This window comes from Nannobrachium achirus (genome assembly GCF_963921795.1).
Source record: "Nannobrachium achirus genome assembly, chromosome: 17".
NCBI lineage: Eukaryota > Metazoa > Chordata > Actinopteri > Myctophiformes > Myctophidae > Nannobrachium > Nannobrachium achirus.
Window position 1 is genome coordinate 39,838,516 of NC_137824.1, and position 27,574 is coordinate 39,866,089.

Sequence of the window (27,574 nt, forward strand, 5' to 3'; positions counted from 1 at the left end):
AAAATAAATATGCTTTAAGTAGCATGTGAGGGGTCAAACTAGGTGTTTTTCGGGATTCTGAATCCAATGCAAGCATTTGTTTTGCACGAAAAACATTCCTTTCCTAGAAACGGACGCCACAAAACATTGAAAAGTGATGACTCATCACTAAACCATAGTTTTATGGGGTCCGTTTTTAGCCCAAGGAATGTTTTTCCTGCAAAACAAATGTTTGCATTGGATTCAGAATCCCGAAAAACACCTAGTTTGACCCCTCACATGCTACTTAAAGCATATTTATTTTTTGTATTATTTTACTCTATAGTAAAGTCTATGAGAGCCCAACTTTAATTGGCTCTCACAAGTTTCCCAAAACAAATCTGCGATGCCCCTATAGCCAAAAATGTTCCATATGGCATGTTCTAATTGTGTGCCAAATTTCATGCTTCTTTCATAAAGTGCACGATTCCATCAACATACTGCCCGAAACGCCTGGACTAGAAAGGAAATGTATGGCTTTTCATGGCACCTGCACGTGGTCACCTGTCCATCCCCTGAAGAGATCCATTAGGGTGCCCTCACACCAAAATACCTAGAGTGGAATCCGCCAATGCATTTCAATGAGAATGGAGCATTTTTTGCAGAAATCCTCTACTGGCAAAAAATGCTCCTTTCTCATTGAAATGCATTGGCGGATTCCACTCTAGGTATTTTGGTGTGAGGGCACCCTTACACATGACATCACATTGATCACAATACTGGTTCCTCCAATTGTGGGCCGCTACAGACCAGGACCAGCACTCACTGACATAACTACTACCCTGTGCACTCACAGAACTTGGGGTTGGGTCAGGTTAAGGGTAGGCTACAGTAAGTCCAGGCTCCAGCAGGCCTGCAGCTGCCAGTGGTGGAAAGTAAATATATTTACTAGGGCTGGGATGCGATTAAAGTTTTTAATCGTGACTACTAATTGAAGCCGAGGCCGAATTGGGCCGAATCGCATGGATGAGCCCTGACAGCACATGGTTGGTGCTACAGACTCCAAATTTCGCACGCAGATAGCTCAGACCTTTGCCTACGTTCTTAGCTAGGCCTCGACCCGACCCGATATGCGGTTTTCCGGAACCAACGCTAAAGGTTCGGAATCTCCATATGCGGAGTCCTGACTACTAATTGAAGCCAATGGACGCCGAATCCGAATGGCCCGAATCGCATGGATGAGCCCTGACAGCACATGGTTGGTGCTACACAGACAGCTCAGACCTTTGCCTACGTTCTTAGCTAGGCCTCGACCCGACCCGATACACAGTTTTTCGGATCCGGCATGAAAGATTTGGAATCTCCGTATGGGGAGATGACATCGGGCTGTTCCGGAGCAAGCGCTGACTCATTGTGACATCACTTCATAAAAGGCTCTGACATCACATACGCTAGATGAGTCAACTAAAAATCTCTCTGAGTGTGGCATAAACTAAAGTCTTTCTTCCTCTCACTTCGAGGTGAGCAAAGTTCAGGGTGCTCTTCAGAGCGGTTGGGTTCAGGGGAATTAGCGGGCTGTGCCTTTAAGAGAACCAGGTGAATAATGTGGATAAGCCCGGGAATAAGGAGCCCAGGGGCTAGCTAGGGAACTCCGGGGCGCTCTGTAAATAAAGTAAGGGGTGCTGTGTCTGCAGAGATCTCCATATATGGGCATCAGTGGACAAAGGCAAACAGATGGTCAAAACGGGTCCTATGACAACAGGTATAATGGGGTTTGCATTAAAGGGTAGGGCCGGAACCGGTACTGTGTCTGCAGAGATCTCCATATATGGGCATAAGTGGACAAAGGCAAACTGATGGTCAAAACGGGTCCTATGACAACAGGTATAATGGGGTTTGCATTAAAGGGTAGGGCCGGAACCGGTACTGTGTCTGCAGAGATCTCCATATATGGGTATAAGTGGACAAAGGCAAACAGATGGTCAAAACGGGTCCTATGACAACAGGTATAATGGGGTTTGCATTAAAGGGTGGGGCATTCATTCCCTATTTTAAATTCGGCACGCGTGTTTCCCGCCGCAGCAGGTAGTCGGGGGCACTAACAGATGCAGAGATCTCCATAATGGGCATAAACGGACACAGACATCAGATACAGAGATCTCCATATATGGGCATAAAATGGATGCAGACAGACTGATACAGATATCTCCATATATGAGCATAAATGGACACAGGCAAACAGATGGTCAATACGGGTCCTACAGAGATCTCCATATATGGGCATAAAATGGACACAGACAGACAGATAACTCCATATATGGGTATAAATGGACACAGGCAAACAGATGGTCAAAACGGGTCCTACAGAGATCTCCATATATGGGCATGAAATGGACGTAGACAGACAGATATCTCCATATATGGGCATAAATGGACACACGGCCAAACAGATGGTCAAAACGGATCCTATGACAACAGATATAATGAGGTTTGCATTAAAGGGCAGGGCATTCATTCCCTATTTACATTGTTCCCGAGTTGGCCAGGTCGTCGACTAGACGCTCGGCCGCCCGAAGGGCGATAGTAGGTCTGCTATTCTCAAAAGATTTTTTATATTTGAAAACTTGAAAGGGGACATTCTGCATAACAAGTACTTTTACTTTTGGTACTTTAAGTAAATTTTGTGGGCAATACTTTTGAACATTTTACTCAAGTACATTTAGAATTTCAGACTTGTACTTGTAAGGGTGCCCTCACACCAAAATACCTATGAGAGTGGAATCCGCGTCCAATGCATTTCAATGAGAGTGAAGCGGTTTCATGCCAGCAGAGGATTTCTGCTAAAAACGCTCCCTTATCATTGAAATGCATTGGTGGAACGCAGATTCCACTCTCATAGGTATTTTGGTGTGAGGGCACCCTAACAGAGTATGGGGCTTTTAAGCCGTGACATCATTTTGTAGGCAGAGGAGAACTCTGCCCCCAGAGCATTTTCTGTCCCTCGCTATTTCAACAGATCCGAGACAAAAATAACGACTAAAGTATAATTCTAACACTTTCCTTTCAACAACAAAGAGAAGAAAAATGTGTAAATAGTAAAACATAGTAAAAAGATTCACGGAAACTGGGGGCAGAAATTCTCCTCTGCCTACAAAATGATGTCATACTTAACATCGTTGCCTTTTGCTACAATTAGAATATCAAATAACAAGTGTGTGAAACCACTTAAAATCAAGAGTGATATTAACTTGTTATTTTGAATAATGCTTCGTTTTCACTGTTGCAACACTCAAAATACTGAATATGAAATGTGTACGGTAATATCGTATCGATATCGAAATATTTGGCATAAATACTGAGATATGAAATTGTGTCCATAATATCGTGCCAGTAGCCCTCCTGTCAGTGCAGTTCTGTCCATAGATATGTCAGCCTGCCCCCGCCCCGCCCCCTACTCGCTTCAACAACAGCTGGTTGCACCCGCGGACCAATGGCACGGAGCGTTGTTAGCGTGTCGCTCGCCAAAAAAAGGACAGAGCTGCAAGCCGACGACGGGCGGCGCCGCGACGCGTCCGAGCCTCCGAGGCTATGTAGATCTGCTCTCCTTGGCACGCGACGCCGCGGTACGGCAGATTATAACCGAGGCTTTACCATTGGCAGAGAGACAGTCGCCATGATACAGCAGCGGAAACGAGACTGAAGTGGCTGGAAAACAAAAGAGAGCAGAGAACACGCACTCTCGTCCTCTCGATCTGGTTATGCTTTTGCAGGTAATGAAAAACGGCATCTTAAACTATTTATTATCGCTGTTGACATTGTTGCTTTTGTCGGCTGGCCGCCACGTTCCGCTGGATGATGATAACCAATAATGTTTTAAAATGTTATTTTTTCCCCCCCGAAGCGGTGGTTGTTTATTTATTTTTTAATTTGTAAATAAAGTCGGTCAGCTTCGAAATGTTTTTTTTTTTTTAAGACGCGTTAGCTTGCGAGTTAGCCGAAGCTAAGCTATAACGCTAACAGTTCTGCCTGACTGCCGTGGTTGCATTGTGTGTATCAGCGCACTTAGCTCTGGCTGTTAGTAGGCTAGCTCTGGTCCATAGCGTTGGAAGGAGTTCTTATCCCTGCGCCCGCAGGAAACGCTGCGCACCCTCTCTTCTGTAGTAAAAATAAAAAATACAGTCTCGCTATTCACCAAAACAAATACGACTTTAGGGAGTTGAAAGCCTACTTTCCCTAGTGGGAACACTCTGAGCCCCCCACCTAACGTCTAAAATACATGTATTTTAGCCAGAAAGTAATAGATTTCCCCGGAAGCCAAATCTGGTCAATGGGATTCTCTAGTGACAATATCTGTAGAGGGTGCTGTGGAGTAGCTTAAACTTAGGTGAAATATTTTCTTTTCTTACCAAAAAAGTGTATTTTAGACGTGAGGTGGGGGGCTCAGAGTATTGCCACTAAAGAAAGAAGGCTTTCAACATCTTAGAACAGTCTTTGTTTAGGTGAGCAGCGAAAGTGTATTTTGTGTTTTTACTACGGACGAAGAGGCTCAGCAGCCTGGGCTACCGCGGCTGTGAGCGCTAGGGCTCGTCGGTGACATAGCGTTAAGGAGAACTCTTTCTAACGCTATGGACCAGAGCTAGGTTAGCCCAGTGGTTTGATTCACACACACACAACAGTGATGTCAACGCGCTGCTCTCTGGCCTATAGCTGCTAATGCGCAAGTCCGTGTTGGAATTACATAAACAACAAATGTGCGTTTTGGTTGTTTTCTTTGTCGCGTTATGTTCCTCTATAATTCGTGCTATTTCGTGACGGCAAAAGGGCAGCCAATTGACCCGTTTGTGTGATTTCTGACGTTTACTGCCAGCCTTGCTCGGTGGCTGGGAATAGTATTAGTTATATTCACACCATTGGGCTAGGCTAACTAGCTAGCAGCAATTAAAACAAAAAAACGAGCTATATTTGCAATTGGTAAACATATGTGTCTACCCCACTCGGTGTAAATTAAATGGTCGTATTTATTTACAGCCCCGCTCTTTACGTTTGATGTGTAGATAGATGATTGTTGTGATGATATCACTTCTTATCCTTCACTCTTATGTAACTAAGCGGTCACCATTCATAGCAACAAAGCTGGTTAAATGTTAATTGGACTATATGAAAACTAATGCCTTGACGTTTGTTTGATCTTGACAGTATGTTAGACCTTTAAAAAAAAAAAAGAAAAGAAGTTGTGCTTTGAATGCTTTGTCTGACTTCATGATGGTTGTGATTCAAATTAAGCATGCACTCACAACTGAACTGGATTTCTTCACCTGTACATTAATGACACCAGGTGGTCCTGGAATTATGTAGTCACATTTAAACATGAGGATATTGGCTTTTAGAATTGCCATTTGTTCCTACGATGTTTTAAGAGACGAACTCCAATCCTTTTATTCTCGTTTATCTATGTATGAGATGAGAGTAAATAAAATGCTTGACGTGTCACAAGTCCTTGTTGATGTGAATGGCTTAGTCTTTGAATGAAATCAATGTAACTTAACTCCCACAGTGTTACAGGAATGCCCAAGGAAAAATATGACCCGCCAGACCCTAGGCGGATGTACACCATCATGTCCAGTGAGGAAGCAGCCAACGGGAAGAAGTCATACTGGGCTGAGCTTGAAATCAGCGGTGAGTCCATGGATATGGGGAAGGGACACTTGTAGAGATGGGACAATAATCGTTTATCGTGGTTTAAAAAACACTCACGATAATCGTATCGTGGAGATTTAAATGTATCATGATATCGTCGTCCGTCATGGACTGGGAACAATTCACCTTTTATTTGGTGAGCCGCATATCTGGTAGCATTTAAACCCTCTATAATTTGTTAAACTCTCGACCAAATCTCTTTGCCAAAAGAATAGCAGTGTGAGCTTGTAGATTGTTGTGAGCTTGTAGATCTGTAGACCTTTTATTTGGTGAGCCGCATATCTGGTAGCATTTAAACCCTCTATAATTTGTTAAACTCTCGACCAAATCTCTTTGCCAAAAGAATAGCAGTGTGAGCTTGTAGATTGTTGTGAGCTTGTAGATCTGTTTTTTTCTTTTTGGCAAATGTTCGCCCCAGGATGTTGGAGATATTTTGATTACCACGATAATATTGTAAATCGCCTTTTTTTTTTTTTTTTTCATCCCATCACTAGACAGTAGACACCTGTACTCTTAAATTAGAGAGATGGGGCCTTTTACTTTAATTATGCTCATTGGAAATGTGCATTTATGAAAATAATGACTAACAATTTGTTTACTATCCGTAAAGGGTTTTCCTAGACTTGAATCACACAAATGCATAGTTGTCAACCTCATTCTCATGTGTGTTTGTCTACCGACCGTGTTCCCTGGCAGGGCGAGTAAGGAGTCTCAGCACAGACCTGTGGTCCCTCACCCACCTCACTGCCCTGCACCTCGGTGACAACTGTCTGTCACGCATCCCCCCCGACATTGCCAAACTACACAACCTGGTGTACCTGGATCTCTCGTCCAATAAGATCAGGAGCCTGCCGGCAGAGCTCGGCAACATGGTATCTCTCAGGTGAGTCGACTGAAAATGTCTTGAATACAACCCACACTAATCGGGCAAGGCTTTATTGTTCGGTGGAAAAGAGAATGGAATAGCCTTTATGCAGTCGACCCAGATTTCTGGTTCGACGTGCCACACGATATCCATAATGTCAGGGACTTTGAATTATGGCGTGAGCACGCCATAGATCCTTTTGACATAGTTGTCACGGAGGTTTGTTGCTAGATAATGACTGTGAAAGGTGAGGAGGTAGTTACGTCCTCCATAGGGCAACGTTTTGATTCCTGTATCTGCCCTCTTGTCTTCAACAGGGAACTTCTTTTAAATAACAACCAGTTGCGGGTTCTGCCATTCGAATTGGGGAAGCTGTTTCAGTTACAAACACTGGGGTTGAAAGGTGAGTGCTTGTTTATAGGGTTGGGACGATACGAAAATTAACATGTCACGATTATTGTGGCATAAATAATTGCAATTAATGATGTTATTGTGATAATCAAAATATGCTTAAAACTTAAAATGCCACTTTTGTTGACCAATTGAACCCCTAGCATCACTATTCTTGGGGGAACGTTTGCCAAAAAATAGTCCATCAACAAGCTCACAACACGCAAGCTTGTAGATCTGTTATTTTTGGTGAATTGATTTGTGTAGATTGAAATTGGAGTGTACCAAATGCCCTCGTTTTATCAAGTATAAGAGGGTTTAAGTGATACTGAATCTGCAGTTCAACGATAAATTCAAATCTCTGCGATACGATTATTGCGCGCTGTTTATCACGATCCTCCCATGTATTACGTTATTACCGGTAGTCTGTTTGGCTAGAGATCATTCAACACATTTTGCTCTCCTCAGGAAACCCACTTGCACAAGAAATCCTGAGCCTCTACCAGGAACCCGACGGCACGCGGCGACTGCTCAACTACCTGTTGGACAATCTGGCAGGTGCAATTAAGCGCAGTGAGTCCTCTGTAAATGTCAATTGAAAATGAAGCATGTTTTTCAAAGCATGTTTTCTAAATTGACATAGTCTTCGTTATGCTGCGCTCACAACGGCAGATACAAAAATACAAAGCTACACAGCATAATACAAAGCTACACAGCATATTTGAAGTTGAAACTAGCTCAACTTCATGGAGTTCATGTAGCCGGCTTCCATTGGAATTGAATGGCAGCCCGTATCTTTGTAGCTGCCGGTGTGAACGCAGCATGAGGCAAGCAAAACTGGGAATCCTGGAGCTGTCTTATAATTTTTCTTGATTTTAATTAGCCCTCAATAACTAGTGCTTTTAATTACATTGCTGTTCAGAAAATTATAGCCTTCACTCTTGAGCTCTCTAGGCTCAGAAAATGATAGCCTTGTGGTGAGAATAACTGACTGCAAAGTTTAAAATGTTGTTTACATGTCATAGATGCTGTCTACCGTATATAACCATGTTTGATCTGCCCATGTTGAGCTCTCCTCTCCCTCTCTTCAGTACCGACAGAGCAGCCTCCGGCTCGGTCATGGATCCAACTCCAGGAACCTGACCGAACACGACCCTCAGGTAATGGCCAACCTGACTGTGTGTGTGTGTGTGTGTGAGAATGACTGCCACACACACATTGCTGGCAATTACCTAACCAATACAATCATTTTGTACGTATTGTAGGTACATATTTTAGAAAATGGCAGTCAACAAATTGTTATCTTGTAGATTTAACGTTTTGAAAATGGCACTACTTCCATATCCTTTCACTATGTATATTGCAGTGCCTTTCAAATTGTATTTAGCCATATACCAATCCGATACAGCGCGTGTTTCTTCTCTATTTTGATTGATCAGGCAGGCAGAATGCTTATCTTTACTTAATTAGACTGATCAGGCAGGCAGAATGCTTATCTTTACTTAATTACTTATTTTGTAATGTTATGTTGTAATGTTGGAAATGTCTTGATGATCAAGTGATATTACTCAAGAGAGCAACACGTACTTCCTCAGAATAATGGTCCACAAAAGTGTGTGAGAAAAAAGCATTTATTAACCAATGGGTTCGACTTTAAAACTGTAGCTTTAAAACAAATTGATACAAATAAATTAGATCCTGTGTAACGACACAAGATATCCTTAACATTTCTTGATTTCATTAACATTTAATTGCATATAAGTGCTAGAATAAAGTGCTTGGATAGGATTTTTTTTATCCTGCTGTCTTTTTGTTTTTTTGCTGAAAATCGGGCCAATATCCTAGTATCGGATGGGGACAGCCCTATCCATAAACCGTGCACTTGTAAATATGAAATTGGCTCTAAGACGAAACACTTCTTCTTCTTCTTGTCTCCCTTCAGCGTTGTTTTCTGTGATGTGCTACAATGTGCTATGTGATAAATATGCCACACGACAGCTATATGGCTACTGCCCCTCATGGGCTCTGAACTGGGAGTACCGGAAGAAGTCCATCATGCAGGAGATCATGGGCTGCAATGCAGACATAATCAGCTTGCAGGTAAGCAGTGGATGTCAAATAACAGTTGAACACTATTCTAATGTTCTTATCACTAAGTGCAGTGGAGAATAAATTGAGCCTTGTCAGTTATCAAAGTAATGTCAATGATCTGATTTTAACAAAATGAGGTGTTTATGTTGTGATTTCAGGAAGTGGAGACAGAGCAGTACTACAACTTCTTCCTACCTGAGCTAAAAGAGCAGGGTTATGAGGGATTCTTCAGTTCAAAGTCACGGGCAAGGACGATGTCCGAGTCGGACCGCAAACACGTGGACGGATGTGCAGTTTTCTACAAGACTGAGAAGTATGTAGCTGTAATTTTTCAATCTCATAAACACACACTTAGACATAACTGGCAAAGTGCCTTTTCAAGCAGAGACGCAAGAAGAATAATCTAAGTTACTTCACACTGATACCCTGAAAAGTACTATAAGACAGGCCGTACATTTGCATTTTCAGTCTTGGGTAAGTAGGCAAGCCTGGCAGCAGCACTGAGATCTATTTACCCTGTTAGTGGTGGGATGGAAGGTTGGCTCGGCTGCTGCTCGATGTCTGTCCACGACTTTGGGCCAAAACGACATCTTGAAAACTACTGGCCAGATTGCCATGGAATTTATTGTTCACCTTCATGCTCTCCTTAAGATTAACCCTACCGATTTGAATGACCCTATTGGCCTTTACTCTAGCACCACCATTTGGCCCAAATTTCCATGTGCACTCTTAACACACCAGTCAGACTCCCTAATCGGGAGATAAGCGACCGTCAAGTCGCATACACAAACTTTAGAAGGCAATGGTAGCCAATCAGGAGGGGAAATGGGACAGATCCATGTTGATGACATGACTTAAGAGATACTGGGTACCGCTTTGTGTGATTTTAGGCCAAAATCTGTAGGAGCAGGAGGGCCATGTGAGAAATCAGTGGCGGAGGTTGTGATTTGCCAGGCAAGGAGTGTGTGCAAAGTTTGACATGGATAGGGGCAACTGTGGCGGAGATGAGAGTAGGGGCAAAAGTGACGTTACGGACAGCTGGTGGAGCTTTTCATAGTAACTGCGACCTGAAAAGTCACAAGAAGATGCCAAATCTAAATGGCAGATTGCCATGAATACTGGTGACTACAATAACTCCCAATAGTAATACATTTTAGCTTTTTACTTGTGATCTTTAGCCCCACTGGTGATGTTGCTGGGTGTAGCTAGCAGAGCTTTTAGACTGGTGTAATTATTGTGGTTGAAGCGTTTGCTAAGGATTGATAATCGATTGCTTCCTAAGAGCAGTGAAATGCATATGCAACACTTACAAATAAGCATGTTTTTTTTGTATTTCTGGATCCATTACGTAATGTTATTGTTGGGTTTCTATATTTGACAAATTCTATAACGCTGTCTTCATCAGAGGGTGTAACTTGTGTTGTGATATAATAATCAGATTTATGTGTATAGCACTTTTCTAAACAAGAAGTGATTTATGAAACGAGATATGAATTATGGTGGCATAACCTTGACAAAATAAAAATGAGAAAATAAACAAATGGAAAATAAGCTGATAATTAAGGAGGTTGCTACTGTAGAGGAGAAAAACCCATACATTGACGAGAAGGTTCTATAGGGAAAAAAACGAAATAATATGCAAGAGGGTGGACTGGCATAATGGGAAGGAAAAGAAAAGCGGAACTAGACTGCACTCTGTCAAGGTGCCAACTTGCGCCTTGTGCACTCGTGGCCATATATAGCCTACTTGTGCGCCAGCAGAGCCTGCAAGTACTTGTTGGTGACGTCACCCTGTGTTTTTTCAAGGGTTTTCCCATTGGATGACAAACAGACGCACATATACACCGAACGCAGTACTTGCGCACTCTACTGGCGCAAGTCATTGGTTTTAGAAGCGAATTAGAAATTGACTTTGAAAATGGACTCCCCCTAAGATAAGAGTAGTAAGTTCCCTGATAGGAACGACCAGAAAAGACTTACTTCAGGTTCAGTTTAGTTCAATTAGTGGGTAACCAGTGCAATAATGCAATAACTGCGTTAATTGATGTATGGAATTAATTAGAAAAAATCACCCGCACCTTATTAGTCGTTGCTCCGTTATCTGATGGCAGATAGATCAAAGCATGGTGGAAAGAGAAACTTTGTTTGTGGCAGAGAAGACAGTTGAGAGCGAGAGGCATAGACAAAGGTTGAGAGTGAGATCAAATAATTTATCTTTCTGCTCCCATAAAAAATATATACAGGAGAGACTGGGCATAGTTACAGTGATTTATCTTGATCTACTGTATTGTGGTGTTCCTTGAGAATGGGCTCAATAGACCATTTTTAACATTCTCTTGAACTGTATTTGTCTAAAAGTGACAATTATTCCAATTCCCATCACTACTTTGTTGTCAATCTTGGCTGTGATCATTTTGAAATAAATTGTATTCGATTGGTGGAGGAGTGTAATCAGCTGCTAGGCTCTGGGATGTTGGAGCCTGGGATCAATAACATTTTCGCGTTTCTCCGGTCGGGAGTGGAAATAACTTTACGCCATTTTGTAGTCGTCAGGAGGCCGGTACCACCGGTTTCATGCACCTCCAATGATTCCCCTGGTTTTATATTGCTAATCGTTTCATTTGTAGCGCGACAAACGAGAATAAACAAATTGATTCGCATTGAGGATTTGATATTTACTCGAGTAGTGACCCACAAAGGGGTCCCGACTCTCTGTTTGGGAACTAGTGATCTAGGGCAAGCATGATGTTTGAACTCCTGAGTTGTTCCTGATCTGTTTGCTCATTTCCTCTAACTGCCACCTGCAGGTTCGGTGTGGTGCAGAAGCATACGGTGGAGTTCAACCAGCTGGCTATGGCTAACTCAGAGGGCTCGGAGGCCATGTTGAACAGAGTGATGACCAAGGACAACATTGGCGTGGCGGTTCTACTCGAGGTCCGCAAGGAGATGATGGAGCTGTCCTGTGAGTATGAACCCTGTTAATTTTGTTCGGGTGCAGTAACTACAGAATTTCGTCGGATACTATTGTAAGCGATATCGGCGCGCTAAGGTGTGCTGCTGTTCTGCACGTCAACGCAGCTGTCAGACGGTCTTAAGATCTTAAGACCATGAAAGTGTTGTTGAATAGTGTTTTTATACACAGGCATGAAAACTTGTGTTTTCTTTGCTGGAAATTAATGTTAATATCTTAATATTGAGCATATAGTTTTGTACCAATTGACTTGGTGTAGTAGTATAACACTCTGCAAAATGTGTTTGGTACCAATCTCCGTTTAACTGAGTTAAAAGGCTTAGGGTTAGACAGCCGACCTGAACCCCCCCCTCCCCCCCCCCCCCCCCCCCTTTTCACCTTGGGGCTGTTTGCATGCCTGTATACAATTGTACTGGTGCCATTTCTTGGTTTATGGTAATCAACCAAAACATATTTATTATATTAGTAGGTCTGACAATATATAGTTCTGTGGCTGGGCTGTTGCCAAATATAGTCTTGTGTGGGCAGTCTCGCTTCTAATGGAGGCCTGGTGACACTTTCATTTCAAACGGTGTAGACTGAGTGAGCAGCTCACTCGCTGGGGATGGCTAAACCAACTCTGGTCTTGTCGCAACTTAAGTACAGGTAGAGTCTGTTATACCGACCAGGTGCGACCCAAAATTAGATCAAACTATGTTGTCAGCAAAATTGAAAGAAATGTATTCAAGCATTGCCTGAAGTATGCACTTTACATAAAATAACAAGACACAACAGCTTTTGTTGGCGTAACCTGACTTGCCGCGGTCGTTACATTTGTTTCACTAAGTAGTAGTATAATATTTAACATAGGCACTATTGATGTGTCACCTTGGATAGCCCCTCCCCCGCTTTAGACTGGCTCTTGCCTGTAGACAAGAGCGACAAATGCGTCACTGCCAAAGCCGTGGCCCTTCTCTGGGGCATGAGAGCAGCGCTCTTTGTAAACCTATCATTTCATGATACTAGAAGAATTTTGTTTACAGCTCCAACCTGCTGATCTCACGCCAGATTACTTTCGCAGTCCGCCCGTCTTGTTGACTTGTCTGTTCCGGAGAGACGGTACAGATGTGTGAGTGGACTGCAGAGGTAATCTGATGTGATGTCAGCAGGTTGGAACAATGCGCAGTAGTTAAACCAAGCTCTCATTCTCAACTGATGCTTAACAAAACATTAACAATTTAGTATGGAAATGCTCTGAATATTTCTAGCTTGACGGGATTATTTAAACTAGAAAAGTGTGCTCCTCAGAAGATGTTTCTGTGCCAGGCGGGGTTGCCTACCCAGGGCACGCAAACTTTCGTAATGGCCAAAAAAGTGTGGAAAAAAAAGTATCTTGATCACATGACCCCAGAAATGATGTCTACCGATTTGTTACGTTTTGGACAGAAAAAGAGCGATTTGAAGAATGACTGGCATAAAAAAATAAATCTGGCACAAACTCAGCCTATAAATTGCGTCATCCAAGGAATCCAGGAGAAAACCTAAAGCAGTGCTCTTCCAGGCACAGGTCTCTGCCAGGTCAGATAGGTTATTGTGGCCTGCTGATGGCGCTATAACAGGCCAATGTGAAAAGGGTGGCGTTTGTTCCTTGACCGATTAGGAATGTGCGTTCAAAATTGCGCCACTAGGGAGTGCGCATACAACGTTTTACACTGATCGGTGGAGTTATTGGTAAAAACGTGAATTTTGCAAATAATCTTTGGGAGCCAATCTTGGCCAATCAAGATGGAATATGAAAATTCTGACAGACCTGTTTTGTTTAATGACTATTATACTGTGTACTGATTTGCAATTTGATTTTTGGACACAATCTGTAGGAGTAGTGTCCAAAAATGTGTTTTGCACAAACCCGCCTCCTGGTGGTACTATAACGGCAGAACATTTTTGCAGAGGTTCTGCTCTGGCACCCAGGGAGTGTGTGTGTGAAGTTTCACTGCCATGGTGCCAGAGATTACTGTTCACAGAAAAGGACAGGAAGGACATGCGGACGGACAGAGACACAGAATGTGTCAGAGACGCAAATGTTGTTTGTAATTGTATGACCTACGGTTTAAGTGTTATGGGCCAAAACGTGAACCAGCCTGTTATAGCACCACTATGAGGGTGGCATTTCTTCCTTGGCCAAGTGGGGATTTGCTTGCAAAGTTTCACGGTAATCAATGCTACGTTCATGATTTGAGGCATTTTGTACAAAACGGATCACTCAAGATTTGGAAGCCGATATTGGCCATTAACGGTGGAATATGAAAAATCTGTCCAAATCAAATGACTAATGTGTAGTGATTTGCGTGATGTTTGGACAAGGTAATATAAAACAATCTCTGCAAAAATCCTGGTGGTCCTATAACGGGCCGATGTGAAAGGTTTCACACCGATCAGTCTTGGCCACAGCCTTCAGCCTGGCTGAGACATTACAAATATTGGATCGTACTGTCAAATAATCACATTTTCATAGTATAGGTTTACTATGGAGTGATGCTCCCAGCACGAAGGGGCGCAGCATTGGCGGTGACGTGAATTTCGTAAAGTTAAAACAATAGAGTAAAACTATATGGTGCCATATACCGGTAGATGTATTACTATTAACATCGGTTTAATGGCTTGAAATTGTATACTTATAAGCAACTTGGTGTCGACTCCATATTCTTATGCTGTCCTACAACTCTGCTTCATGCCTTCCTTTTGTCATTCTTCCCTTTAGCGGGGAAGTCACTCCATGGCATGGAGAAGCAGCTGCTACTGGTAGCCAACGCCCACATGCACTGGGACCCAGAGTACTCTGACGTCAAGCTGGTCCAGACCATGATGTTCCTGTCAGAGGTGAAGAACATTGTGGACAAGGCCACGCGCAGCCTAAAGCTCTCGTCTGTCTCTGGTGAAACCAACGGCATCCCTCTGGTGCTGTGTGCTGACCTCAACTCCCTGCCTGACTCTGGTGAGTTAGGTGGATTATTGAACATATTGGATTATATTGAATATAGAATTGATCAAGGTTTTTTTCCCCCACACCTTTGGGACAGTTCCCTGGTTATGACAGCTTTTGTCTTGATAAAGACGCTTTTTTATTTTAGATGGTATTGAAAATCAGGCTGTCTATATTTTTAAATGACCTCTAAAGGAACATGCCTGCTGAAGTCTGTATTTCGGAGGCTGTGGGTAAAGGTTATTGACAAGATGTGAGGTATAAAGTTAAGGCAAAAAATACAGCCCAGTGTGCAAGCTCCTAAATACTGTCAAAGCTTGATACTGCCCAAGCCTAATTGATAGTGATAAGCAAGTCATCAATCTGAATTATAATGGAAGATAATGTAGATATGGAAGACAGCTCTGTGTCTTTAGCTATCAGTACAGATGCTACAGATGTCCTGTTCCACACTTGTATGGGGAAGAGAGGGCACAAGCCCCGCAACTCTCCACAGTCCAAACCCATTGAAAGTTAATAGACATTTTAGCATTTTTCTTGTTCTTATCTCTGAGCACACACAAATTCCAAATCAACTGCTAAGTTGGTTTTGGCAATACATTTTTGAATATTATGTGAATATTCAAGAGTCTTGCAACTTCACTCCTTCACACCGCATTGATTCCCAAATAAAACGATTTGCAAGTTCTCGTGTCTCGAAGCAAGCCTTGAAGATTTGCTCATTTTGTCAAGAAGGCAACATCATTGCTGATTGCACGATGGAGTATAAATTACAAACTTAATCATTTGATTTGAATGTGCACGGAAACGTCTGAAATAAAGATTTGTAACATAATTTTAATAGTTTTGCATACAAAATGTTGGAGCCTCGGTATTGCCCATGAAGAGTTTTGCCTGGAGGCGCTCCACAGGGCCACCGTGACTCTGCCACACCTTTTGATAAGAAGGGGGGGGGGAAAGATTGTATACAGAAATACCTTTTGCTAAACATTGAAATGGAAAATGTAATGAAACAACACAATTATTCAAGTATACCTGTGTAGGTAAAAGAGGTTTTCTGTTCCCATGTTCATGACTCTACGGTCGTGTGAATATTGTGACATGGGAGATGACCTCCGTCTTCCTCTTCTGTCCAGGCGTGGTGGAGTACCTGAGCACGGGTGGAGTGGACTGCACCCACAAGGACTTCAAGGAGTTGCGCTACAACGAAAGCCTGATCAATTTCAACTGCAACGGCAAGAACGGCTCGTCCAATGGCAGGATCACCCATGGCTTCAAGCTGAAGAGCGCCTACGAGAACGGCCCGATGCCTTACACCAACTACACCTTCGACTTCAAGGTACCTGTACTGACCATATCATTGACATTATCACATGTACTGCTGGGTATATCTTAATTAATTCAGTAGATTCTGCCGGGGGGTTTCTCAGTGTTTTTGTAATCTGTTTACTTCCGGGAGTGGACGATGCTCACCCGGTAAAGAAGAATTATTACTGCGGCCACCTGTGCTTTTGTTATGGTCCGTAGAGAAGGGCTTGTTTTAACCCATTTAGGCCTAGAATTATTGAATGCTTTAACCAGTGAAAAATAGCAGATATACAAGCTCACAGCGCTGCGAGCTTGTAGATCTGCTATTTTTGAAAGTCGTGAAAATGTGTGCAAATCTTTAAATATTTGTATTTTTAAAGCGAACGTTTGTAACTCAAGTTTTGGTTTTTCAAAAGATCTTCATGGCTGCCATGTTTGAAAGTTGGGGTTGGTATGGGGGTCAAACTTGCAATTTTGTGATCGCGATCATGCCTAGTAGTTAGAAGGAGGTCCAAAATATTTTCAATATAGACTTAATGGAAATCATTTTAACACGGTTTGCTGTTAAAGGACCATAGAGTTGTGCCCATTTACTATCGCTCGAGGTGTACTTGCCAGCCATTATCAGAGCACTGTGGTTTGTTTGATTTTGGAGACCACCTTTGGATACTTTTTTTATTTTATTTTTACAGAAAATCAACATGCATGGACTAAGATAATTAATTCAAGATCCCTGGAGAAAAGATTTATTCGCAAACAAAATTGAAACATCCATGGCTGATCGAACTTATGTTTAGATAACATTGACTTGGCAATTAACCAAAATGAATTGAAATAAGTGGAAATTTGTCTTATGTAGCATATTTGGTAGACTCTGAATGGCCAGTGAGTAATTTGTGTTGGTGCATTTCTAAAGCTGATGAAATGAAGATGCAATAATGATTTATTTGGGAAGATTAAGATGATGTGATGCGTTTTCCTGTGGGAAAAAAAGTGTACAACTCAATGTTACATAGCTGGTATTGTACCTTGTAGCAGTCCTTGTAGATTTTCATTGTCAATCTTTCATATAATGGGATGATTTACAGTAGAATTTGGTACAGTCTGACATTTGGGGCTTTTTGTGTGTATGGCGCTGCCCGCCCACAGCATCTGCATTTTAATATCTGGGTTTGGTTTTGCTCTTTATAATTTCAGTCTTATGTTGTGCATTGCTTTGTATCCTTTGGATCATTGTTGTTGGAAGTTCCACTTATGATTAGATTCATCTCTTAGAAGGAGTATGGCCCCTACATTTTCCTCATGTATTGCAGTAGAATGACAAATTAATTTGGGGTGGGGAAAAAAATAGGTTCTTTGCATCTCAATGCGGACGTGAATCGATACACAAATGTCAAATCGATGTTATGTTTATCGATTGTTGGGCTGCATGATACTGATGAAATCAGTTTTATATTTGATTAAGTAATAACATACAACTTATTGATAATGGTATATCATGGATATTTCAATTACTCCTAAAAAGCGGATTTATTGTTAAATAACTTGGAATGACCGTGTTCAAGCGACGTGGCGTACACAGAAATGCTGCTTGTGAGTGTGCAGGGCTTGACATTAAAGCTTGTCCTGTTCTTTTGGTGCTCTTGAGCCCCGTTTTCATAGAGCAAAACTTCTGGAAGTTTTTTCCAAAATTACGGCAATTTTGAAATTCACGCCATGTGAAAACGGCCACCTATTTTGTGTGCCGGAAGTTTTGGTGCCCCAAACGTGACGTGAAAATACCTAGTAATTTTCGCTGAAAGTACCGTGACAATACACATTTCCCTCCAGTGAAAACGCATGCCGCGAATTTGCCGTTTTTTTTACAACCAGGTGCATGAAAGGAGCCAGTTAACAGTTTAAAACATTGTATCTGGGATTGAAAACGACCTGAATGTAAAGGAATATATAGAAATAAAGTAGGTCTACAGCTTCACCTTGTATAGGGGATTAATTATTTAGGCTAGAATCGCATTGACAAACACAGCAGAAGTCTCTTTCTTTCTCTGGTCATCCATCGTTTATGGTGCCGCGTGAAGAAAAAAAAAACACAGCTAATAATCTACAAGCCCACAAGTGCAACACGTTGCATCATGCAGCGATCCTTTCTGAACCTTATGTGTTTTTGCATGAAGAATATGTCTTGTATCAGGAACCGTTCAGGCCGGGTGAGAGAGAAAAAGAAAGACAGAAGCGAAGACTCGAAGCACCCGTTACGGCTGCTCAACAAGCAGTGAGACTGTATGGCGTGTTGCCATGCCTGCTACTTATAAGCGACTATGGGCTTGATTTCCGTAAAGTTGCTTATATATAATTTGATCGTTTCTGGTTGCGTTTTATTTGTTGTAAGCTTCTAGATCACTTTTCAAGTAGCTGATGCGGCGATGCGTTTAGTTTTAAAGTGCTCTTGTGGCCTAGATAATATCACTTTTTGGGCTTATTTTCGTACACCTGGTTGCTTATTTCTCTCGCAAAGTCTGGCAACACGGACTTATACCGTGACAATGGTTTTAGTGAAAACGATGTATTTTATGGCAATGCCTGCATTTTTGCTCATGTGAAAACACCCAAAAAACAAAACTCCCGGCAGGTTGAAAATTATTATGCTAATTATTTTGCAGGAAAAATTCCGGAACTGTAGTGAAAACATGCCTTTGGTTTGACTTTTTCTGTGACGGTCCAAGTAGCTTTGTACTGTATCCATTCTATGTACTGCCCATGCTATGGAGTGGAGGGGGGAAAGGGGGGTCGTTGGCAGTGCTTTTGTAATTCATTCTCTTTCAATGTCTGACTCCTATGCATGCATTTAATGGGACCATTCACAGGATGATGTGGTAAACAAAAGGTGATCAAGCTTTGATCTAGGGATGTTCCTAGCGACTAATTTCACTGACGTGTACACGACAATTTTGTAAACTAATATTCGACTAATCGAAAATTAATTTTTTTTTTTTTTTTTAATTGTATTTCACACAGAAAATAGCCAAAACTGAGCACTTCGATCTATTAGGGCAAACCTCGTTTGAAAAAAGTATCAAGAGTATATAAAAGCCTTTTAAAATGTTATATAATATTGAAATCTTGCTCAAATTAATCAATTACGTCATTGCGTGAATTTGGGTCAGATCAATAATTAGCGCATCAGTCTCAGCTTGGTCGCTACAACAGCTGATGTCTGTCTGACTGGAGTCGCTATAGTAACTGAGCAACAGCTCTGTTCTCTTCAAAGTTAGCTACATTCCATACTCGCCAATGTATGATTAAGCATTCTCCTTGGCTTGTTCTCACCTAAAAATATGGATTAATTCATGGACCGGATCACAGATGCAGCGTGCAGGCTATATCCTACTCGAGGTAAGAGTGATTCACATCCAGTATCTTTAAGATACACGTCGCTTAATTGCTATTAATTTACTTGCGCAGCGGACAGCCTGCCTGGTGTGTGGCTGCGTGCAGCCATGCACACTCACTGCAGGTCAGTGCGACCACTGCAGCGCGCAACAGACTGTGACACAGACAGTCATGCTCCGCAAATCAACAAAGGGAATGCTTAATTTGCTTGTTAAAAAGTAACATTTTATTAAGACAAGACAGTAATATGGGCGCAGAATGTAAATGTTTAATAAAGTTAATATCTCAATAATTAAAAATATATTTAAGATAGAGTAATCGAATTGTATTTTCAAAACGAATAGTGGTTTACAAACCGTGTAATCGGATAACCGAATACACGCGCACATCCCTACTTTGATCATAGCCGATCTACAAGCTCACTTTTTGGGCAAACGTTCGCCCCAGGATAATGGATGTTGGGGATATTTTGATTATCGCGATAATATCGTAAATCACGATTTCTTTGGTCACAATCATGATATGAACTTTTCACATCGTCCCATCCCTATTGGGGATGGGACGATATACATCTTCTATGGGCTGTTCACCGTCCTGTCCGTGACTTCATTTACTTTGTGTGAGCACGGATCTCCATGGGGTAATTGTTTTTGGCTGACAGAGTGAAATGTAGGAGTGGTTTGCACTGCTCAAAAAAAAAGAAAAAGAAATTACTGTGAAATGTCTAATTTTTAAGGCACACAAGTCTACTTGTACATGTTGGCACACGTAGGCAAGTTGGCACCTCAATAGAGTGCAGTTCTAGTACTAACGGTCTGTGTTGAAAGAATGGTTTGGTTAAGTACTGGTTCTGTCTTGGAACAAGTGCTGAACTCAACTCTCAACCCTGTGTTGACAATGAGAAGGGTTTGAGAGTTCAGTCTGGTGGAATGGGCTCAGAGTTCACTGGTTCTGCCTGTGTTGAAATCATTTGTTGAGAGTTAAGTACTGGGTCAGTTCAGTGAAATAATTGGTTTAGAGTTCAGCCTATCTGTGTTGAAAGAGACTTAGGGCGGATTCACACTGCAATCCGTTTGATTAGAACTGATTCTGAAACCGGTTGCTGGTTCACGCTGGCCAGCATTCACATTGGCAGACCTTCTGGCCTCCCTGGAGATCACTAGCACTATACAGCCCGGTCCTATAGGTGGCGGTATGCACATAGTGTCATCAACTATGCGACATTGCTGATGGTGGTTGCCAATAAATTCAGACACGAAAGTTGGTGTAACAATTCAATGACGCGCGACAGCGCAGTGTGGAACATTGTTGCAGTGGTCTTGGGTCTCGCACCCCCCACACCTCGACAAGACAAACAAGCCTATTTGCATATCAATTGACCTGTGTCGCTGATCTACAAGCTCACACTGACCTTGCATCCGCGACGCGTTGTGAGCTTGTAGATCTGCTATTTTCCAGGCGCATAAACGTGCAGAATGATGAGCGAGACATGCAGCGCAGCGCACGTTATTATTTTAATTATTTAATAATCAACATGGCTGAAACGCTTGTGGCTTAATATTCACATTAATGGCACGTCAAGCAGGCACAGCAGTGCACAAGCAGTGCCAAGGAATCTATAACATCGAAACAAAAGTCAGGGATAAAGGAATACTTTTAGGCTATTTTCTATCAACAGCGGTAAGTCATTTTCGGTTTGTTTTCATGGTTTAACAGTTCATGGTTTAACTTGTAGGCTAGTGCTTTCTCTTTCTGCTTTTCTTTCCCGACGGGCGACAGCGCACACACATGCATGCACGCACGCACCAAGCCCCCCCCCCCTCCCGCTGTAAATCTGATCCCAGAGCAGCATAACCATCATCTCACAGTTACAGCCATACTTCATGTCGCTGCCTCGCGGCTAATAACGGACCTGAATCTGATCCTAGGTCAGCCTAGATTACAGTCCCGTGTTCCGAATGTTTTAACGGAGCGCCGGTTCTGGCCGTCCCGTCTCACTTTCACCCCTGCCTCAGTGCGCTGGTGCGAGACAATAAATAACTGTTCGCCAATTGCTACTTCTCCCAATTGGAAGTACATGACACCAGTCCAGCGCACCACAGTAGTAGGCTAACTGGTGATATAAAACATATAAACGAATTTTAGAAGACAGTCCTACAAGCAAGCAATCTCTCTGTGAGATGAAGTCGCTGATCCCATGGCCATGTCGACAACTGTTACCCAGTGTTTATTTGTGCCGACGGCTGACTCGTCGACATTATATGAGGTCACGTTCAACATCAATACCGTTTTTGAGGCCGGTTGCTTCACACTGCGGCTCACCGGTCTCGAGGTCGCACAATGCAGTCTCGAGACTACCTCTTGAGGTGGTTTCGAGGCTATCCGTTTCTGAGGAAGACCGCACGCTTCACACTGTCAAAACCGGTTTAAACATCTGCCAAGTAGCCTCGAGACCGGTCTCGAGACCGCAGTGTGAATCCGCCCTTAGTTCAATACTGGTTCTGTGTTGAAAGATGACAACGAACTGTAATCACTCAGGACCATCGCTACTTTAACTGTCCGTGTTGAAATGAACTCTGGGGCTAAATGGCTATACTGTTGCATTCAATGCTGCTTGCGCTTGGAGCATCTTAACCGGCGGCCAGTCTTCCTGTGTCTCACTCACTCCTTCTTTCTCCATCTATCTACACAGGGTGTCATCGACTACATTTTCTACTCCAAGCCTCATCTGAACGTGCTGGGTACCCTGGGGCCCCTGGACCCCCACTGGCTCATAGAAAACAATGTCAGTGGCTGCCCTCACCCTCACATCCCTTCCGACCACTTCTCCCTCTTCACCCAGCTGGAGCTGCTCCTGCCCAACGCGCCACCCCAGGTCAACGGGCTCCACCTGCCTGCACGCAGGTAGTGAGGCCCCCCCCCCCCTCACACCACCACAAGGGGTGGGGGATGGGGGAGCTGCAGCCTGAGTGCCCCCCTCTCCCCCTACCTACCAGCTCTTCCCCTCCCCCGCACTGCAGGAGGAAGACAAAAACACAACCTGTAAAATAAACGTACAGTGAGATCTGGCCGACAGGGATTTCGTATGTTATAGATGTTCTATTTTTCTTCTTTTTCCCCCCTTTTTTTTCATCGTTTTTTTTTTATCTGCTCGAGTCAATCCGGTTCGTATAACGATATATTATCTTGTTTTGACACCCCTTCCTCCAACTGATTCCCCCCTTCCCCATCCACACGGCGTATGTGTCTCTTAACTGGATAGGATGGTAGCTCACTCAGATTTGTCACTTAGGGCAGCATGTGGCTTAAACGGAAACCTTGCAGAGGGTGATGGGAGAACAAATATGATGGTCTGTCTGTCCTGTACAAATCTCAAACCAGCAAAGACAGCAGACTTGTCCGTCTTAGACCTGCCAGCGTCTTGGGTTTTGCTTTCCCCTCACTTCTCTGGGCCTCTAGCCTGCTTGGTCAGTCTCTGTGATGCAGGAGCTTTTCTTTTGGGGTTCAGTAACTGTATCTGGTAGTTGACGTGTTCCCCATAAGTGGGCATAGTGTGGTTTTTGAGGACGAGGTGAGATTTCCTGCCGTTCTGTGGTGCTGAGGCCTTGCGCTTTGACGCGGCCTCCCGCGGTGCTACAAGCTAGTCTACAACTCTGACCCTGGTGCAATGGCAACCAAACCCACAGATGCCTAGAGAACTTGACGGCTGCGAAGAACTACTTTTGCCTGTTTTCACGGGAGCAGTGACTTCTTGAGAATGGATGTTTGTGAGAATTTGAGACTGGCTACCATCCCATTTGCAGACTGTTTTTACCCCGCTTGTATAGTTGTAAGCTAGGCTAGTCTTCTACTTTTGTGCTCATAAGGACCATGTACCACAGGGATTTTAGGCTGATGGGCAAAGCAAAGAGGCAAATTTGCAAAGGTTCTTGTCCAGAGAGTAAGAAGTGGCTGATTGGAGTAAAACCAGCATTCCTCTTGCTGTCTGGAGTTGCCATCCAACTCCACAACACTGAAAAACAACTAATTGCAGGCAGATCTGTAGCACTGTCTCTGAGGCCAGTAGTGACTTTTCCCCAGCCATAATCTCCATACGCAAAAGCAGTGGTTTTTTTCACAAGTGTTTGTACAGAATAGAAATCTAGATTCAGTCTTTACATGATTGTATATGAACCACAAAAGACCTGTTTTCTGGCGTTTTTTGTACTAAGAGTAAATTATGATCAGATTTGAAGAAGAGAAAAAAAGATTGTATTGTAAACTATGGCTAAATTTTTATCAATTTAATGTTGAGATGAATTGATATTACCAGCTTGTACAAAAGACGTAGGAAGAGGTTGTTCTAGGCGTTCGCTGTCACTACTTTGCACTCCCTGTAGATGAACTGTTATTAATGAATCAGTATTTCTTTTTGTTTTCTCTACCTGTAAATAGCCACTGAGTAAACCCTGCCTGTTGCTTCTCACCCATTAACAAAGCCATCGATCCACACTGCTGCCACCAGTACAGACAAAATAACATACAAGGATGAGTCAAAGCCCATGTCTGCACCCCCCACCACCATACATACTCACTAGAGACGTGTGATGCAATGACCGACAACCCCAGCAACCCATATGATCTCATGTGTTGTACAAACAGAACATTGTGCCTCACTGTAGCAGTTGTTGTCTTGCACTATTTACAATCAGCGAACGCCTGACCAACCTTTTCTCATTTTATTTTTAAATACTGTCAAGACATTTGTGAAGAGTTTTCTTTTGTCCTTTTTTGGGGGTTTTGTTAATGTTGATTTCCTTTTTTTTTATGAGCTGTGACAATGTTATGATGTGTATATTCTTCCTATTCATTGAGCTCTAGTAATCAGGTATGCTATATCCACAAACCTTGTTTAGTTTTCCTCTCTGTAGAACATGACTTGGATGTCATTTTAATGCTCCTACTGGAATGTTTTTGCGCCCTCCTTGTATCTTAGCACAGCCTTTTTCTTGCCCCAGCACCAGTCTTTTTTACCCTGACCCCATCCATCTCCCCCTTCTGTCTGTCCATTAGTGACCTCACCCTCTACCCCTAAAACCTAATTTATAATCCATCGCCACCATGGTGTCGCTTTTCGGCAAGCGACACCCTTGTGCTATGGAGAATATATTGGGCTTAAGACGCCCTTACCCCCTTTCAATGTTCACCTGTATTACTCTAGCCATGTGTTTTTAAAAATCCCTTTGCTGAACCACTGTATAGTTCTCGACCCGGCCCACTGCAGCTAGAGTGCCATCTGTGGTCCCTTACCTCGTATTGGACAGGTGGAAGGTCCACTATATTCATCTGTGGTTCCCTACCTCCCTATTGGACAGGTGGAAGGCCCATTGTATTCTGCTTTTGGATAAACAAGGGATGAGGGGCATGGGGCTCACCTGTTTCTTGCTCTGATAGGCCAGATAAACACGTTGCTATATTAATCTGTTTTTGTTTACACTCGGACCAACGCGTGAATTCTGACAAAGGTGAGACTCTGTTAATACAACTGACATTGTCCATTTTCTTTTTCAAAACAAAGTGGAATAATTGGCACTTAAAGTAGGCCCCCCCCACCCCAAAACTCCACTGTTCCCATACGATTATGATGAACTTCATCAATTTCTAATGTAAATGTTTTGGTTTTTATTTTTTGTTCAAAGTGAGAGGGAAACGAGTAACTAGAAACACAACATTTAGCCCTGCAAGTCAATTTCTGTTGTCCCGTTGATCCCTATTTTATATTGTTTTCAATGGAAACCAATGTGTCCAGCTTTTCCTGAACTGCATTAGTATTGTAGATTTAAAGATTAGCTTTTTTTGTAAAGTGTGAATAAAAGATGTATCTCATGTTTCCTTTCTACAAAATATTGAATTGTGTTGTGTAAAATCATGAATTCTATGATGGTGTTATGATTGCTACATTGTTTTTATGACTCATTTTTATTTTTTGTCCATATTTTCTCCCATTTCAAAGTACCAAATCCTCGGTAGAAGTGACGGAGAGACGTGTCTTGAGAAATTGAATGTTTTCGACGAGGTCGCTTAGGATGAAGTCTAGATTACTTATTTGAGGAATAGAACTTGAGTGTCATTTCAATGGGGATGGGGTCAAACTTGCACGACAGGGACATTCAAACTTTCAGCTTTACTTGGGAAGTTGCATGTTGCTAGCGAGAGTGCTAGCAGCCTTGGGAATCAGACAGCCGAGCTGCAGTTCAGGTGGTGTTGAAATTCTGTTGTGTCAAACTACTAGCTAAATCTGTGCCCTTGCTTGCTAGGCTGCTCCTGTATGCAGCACATCTCACTCCGTGTTGTGCATCACAGTGATTGAATCTGTAACACTAGCTAGCTGCTATCAATGGTCACTGAATTTGAATGCTCCCCCCGTACACCAACTTTGTGAACCCTCGAAATGTTCCTTTTATGGTTGAAAGAAAACGGGGCAAATCACAGAGCGGAGAATTGTCACCCAACAAGCTTCAATGAGTGATCACATGTAGGTTTTGTATCGTCACTATTGCAATGTCTATTATTTCTTTTAGGCATTATAGTGGTGAATTTGTTTCCCAGTCTGCAACTTTTTCGTATCGGTGCACACCAAAGCTGCTTGTAGTTTTGTTCTCTATTACATGTAGTGCAATCCCCTTCACCTGCACACTTGTCAGCTCATAGTCTCCATGAAATGTAGGGCTGTAAGGAAAGCAAGGTACCTCTGCCTTTTCCTTGAATTCATACGTAATCCACGTTAACTTGAGTTTCAATCAACTCAACACATTTCAGGATCATTTACCAGAAACTTGGCAATAATACCCAGAACCGAATTCAATATTTTCTTTTTCTTTCGTGTTTATCAGTAAACGGTAGCTAATTCCAACAATTCACCCATTTTTTGAGTTTCCTTTTATTTAACCTTTCATCTTTGTTCCCACATTCCATTTCTCTTCCAACCATATCTGCTCTTTTTCCATCCATCTTGTATATTTACTCATATTCCTTCTCCCTGCCGAACTAGTGGTAGTTGTTCAATGATCAGGATTGTCTCTGTAGTCAGCCGAGTACATATAATATTGATCTGTGTCACTGTGTTAATGCACTGGACCAACTATTGTTTACCATTCATGAAATACCAGCAAAAATAGAAGAATATATATCTATATAATAAAACAAAAGAAAAAAACACACTTGCACAATGTAGAATGTCCATTAACCCAGATTGAGAAATCAAGGCAGCTGTTTTCAAATCAAAATTATCTGAATGGTAAACAATGCTCTTTCTGTTGTATTCTTTAGCCGTCCACTCTGCTCTTTGGACTTGGTTTATTTTTGTTTCTGTTGACTACAAGTTCTGCTTGTTTCCTTTACACCTACCTATGTATTTTCCTACTTCTGGTTGAAAATAAATTCTATATTATCTGTTTCAAGCTGTGTCACCTCTTTTTCTTTGCAATGGATAGTGAAAATAAATGTATCTATTCTCCTGTCTCCTGCTTCCTTATCTAATTCTTATATTTCCATTTTATCATTCATTATAGAGCGACTATAAGGGACTTATGTTTGTACATTTGTCTCAAAGAATACTCAGCAGGGAACCCATCAATTGAGTACAATGGACGAAAATCTTGTGTCCTTGTGGCATTGCTTTTTATTACTGTACTGCCATACTGCTGTAAAACATGTTAAAAGGTTCAATCAATTGAAACTCATTGGCTATTACAAACATTCCTGAGAGCAAATCTACCAGGTTTTCCTTGCTATCCTTGTACCAGGTTAAATAATGTAAAATGTTTCTTTTAATTTGAATATCTGATTAAGTAAAAGGCTGCATCTCTACTTTGACATCGAATGGCTGTGTGATACTGGAAAGACATCTCCATCTAGATGCAATTTCTATTTTCATCCTCATGGTGGCACCATATGACCACTT

General features: G+C 42.3%; 1 protein-coding gene across 3 annotated transcripts; it reads left to right on the forward strand.

The window, feature by feature from the left end:
- The first annotated feature begins 3,627 nt into the window (after positions 1 to 3,627).
- Positions 3,628 to 27,071, forward strand: cnot6a (CCR4-NOT transcription complex, subunit 6a). 3 transcript variants are annotated; one of them, XM_080745561.1, is made up of 12 exons: positions 3,628 to 3,728; positions 5,513 to 5,634; positions 6,352 to 6,538; positions 6,838 to 6,923; positions 7,379 to 7,483; positions 8,002 to 8,070; positions 8,853 to 9,010; positions 9,160 to 9,314; positions 11,809 to 11,963; positions 14,713 to 14,946; positions 16,071 to 16,273; positions 22,325 to 27,071. In XM_080745561.1, the coding sequence occupies exons 2-12, from the start codon at positions 5,523 to 5,525 to the stop codon at positions 22,538 to 22,540; spliced, it is 1,680 nt and encodes a 559-aa protein (XP_080601687.1). In that variant the 5' UTR covers positions 3,628 to 3,728; positions 5,513 to 5,522; the 3' UTR covers positions 22,541 to 27,071. The 3 variants fall into 3 exon arrangements, with proteins under 3 accessions (XP_080601687.1, XP_080601689.1, XP_080601688.1); XM_080745563.1 differs by having other exon boundaries at positions 7,379 to 7,468; XM_080745562.1 differs by having other exon boundaries at positions 3,640 to 3,728; positions 5,521 to 5,634.
- Positions 27,072 to 27,574: the final 503 nt, after the last annotated feature.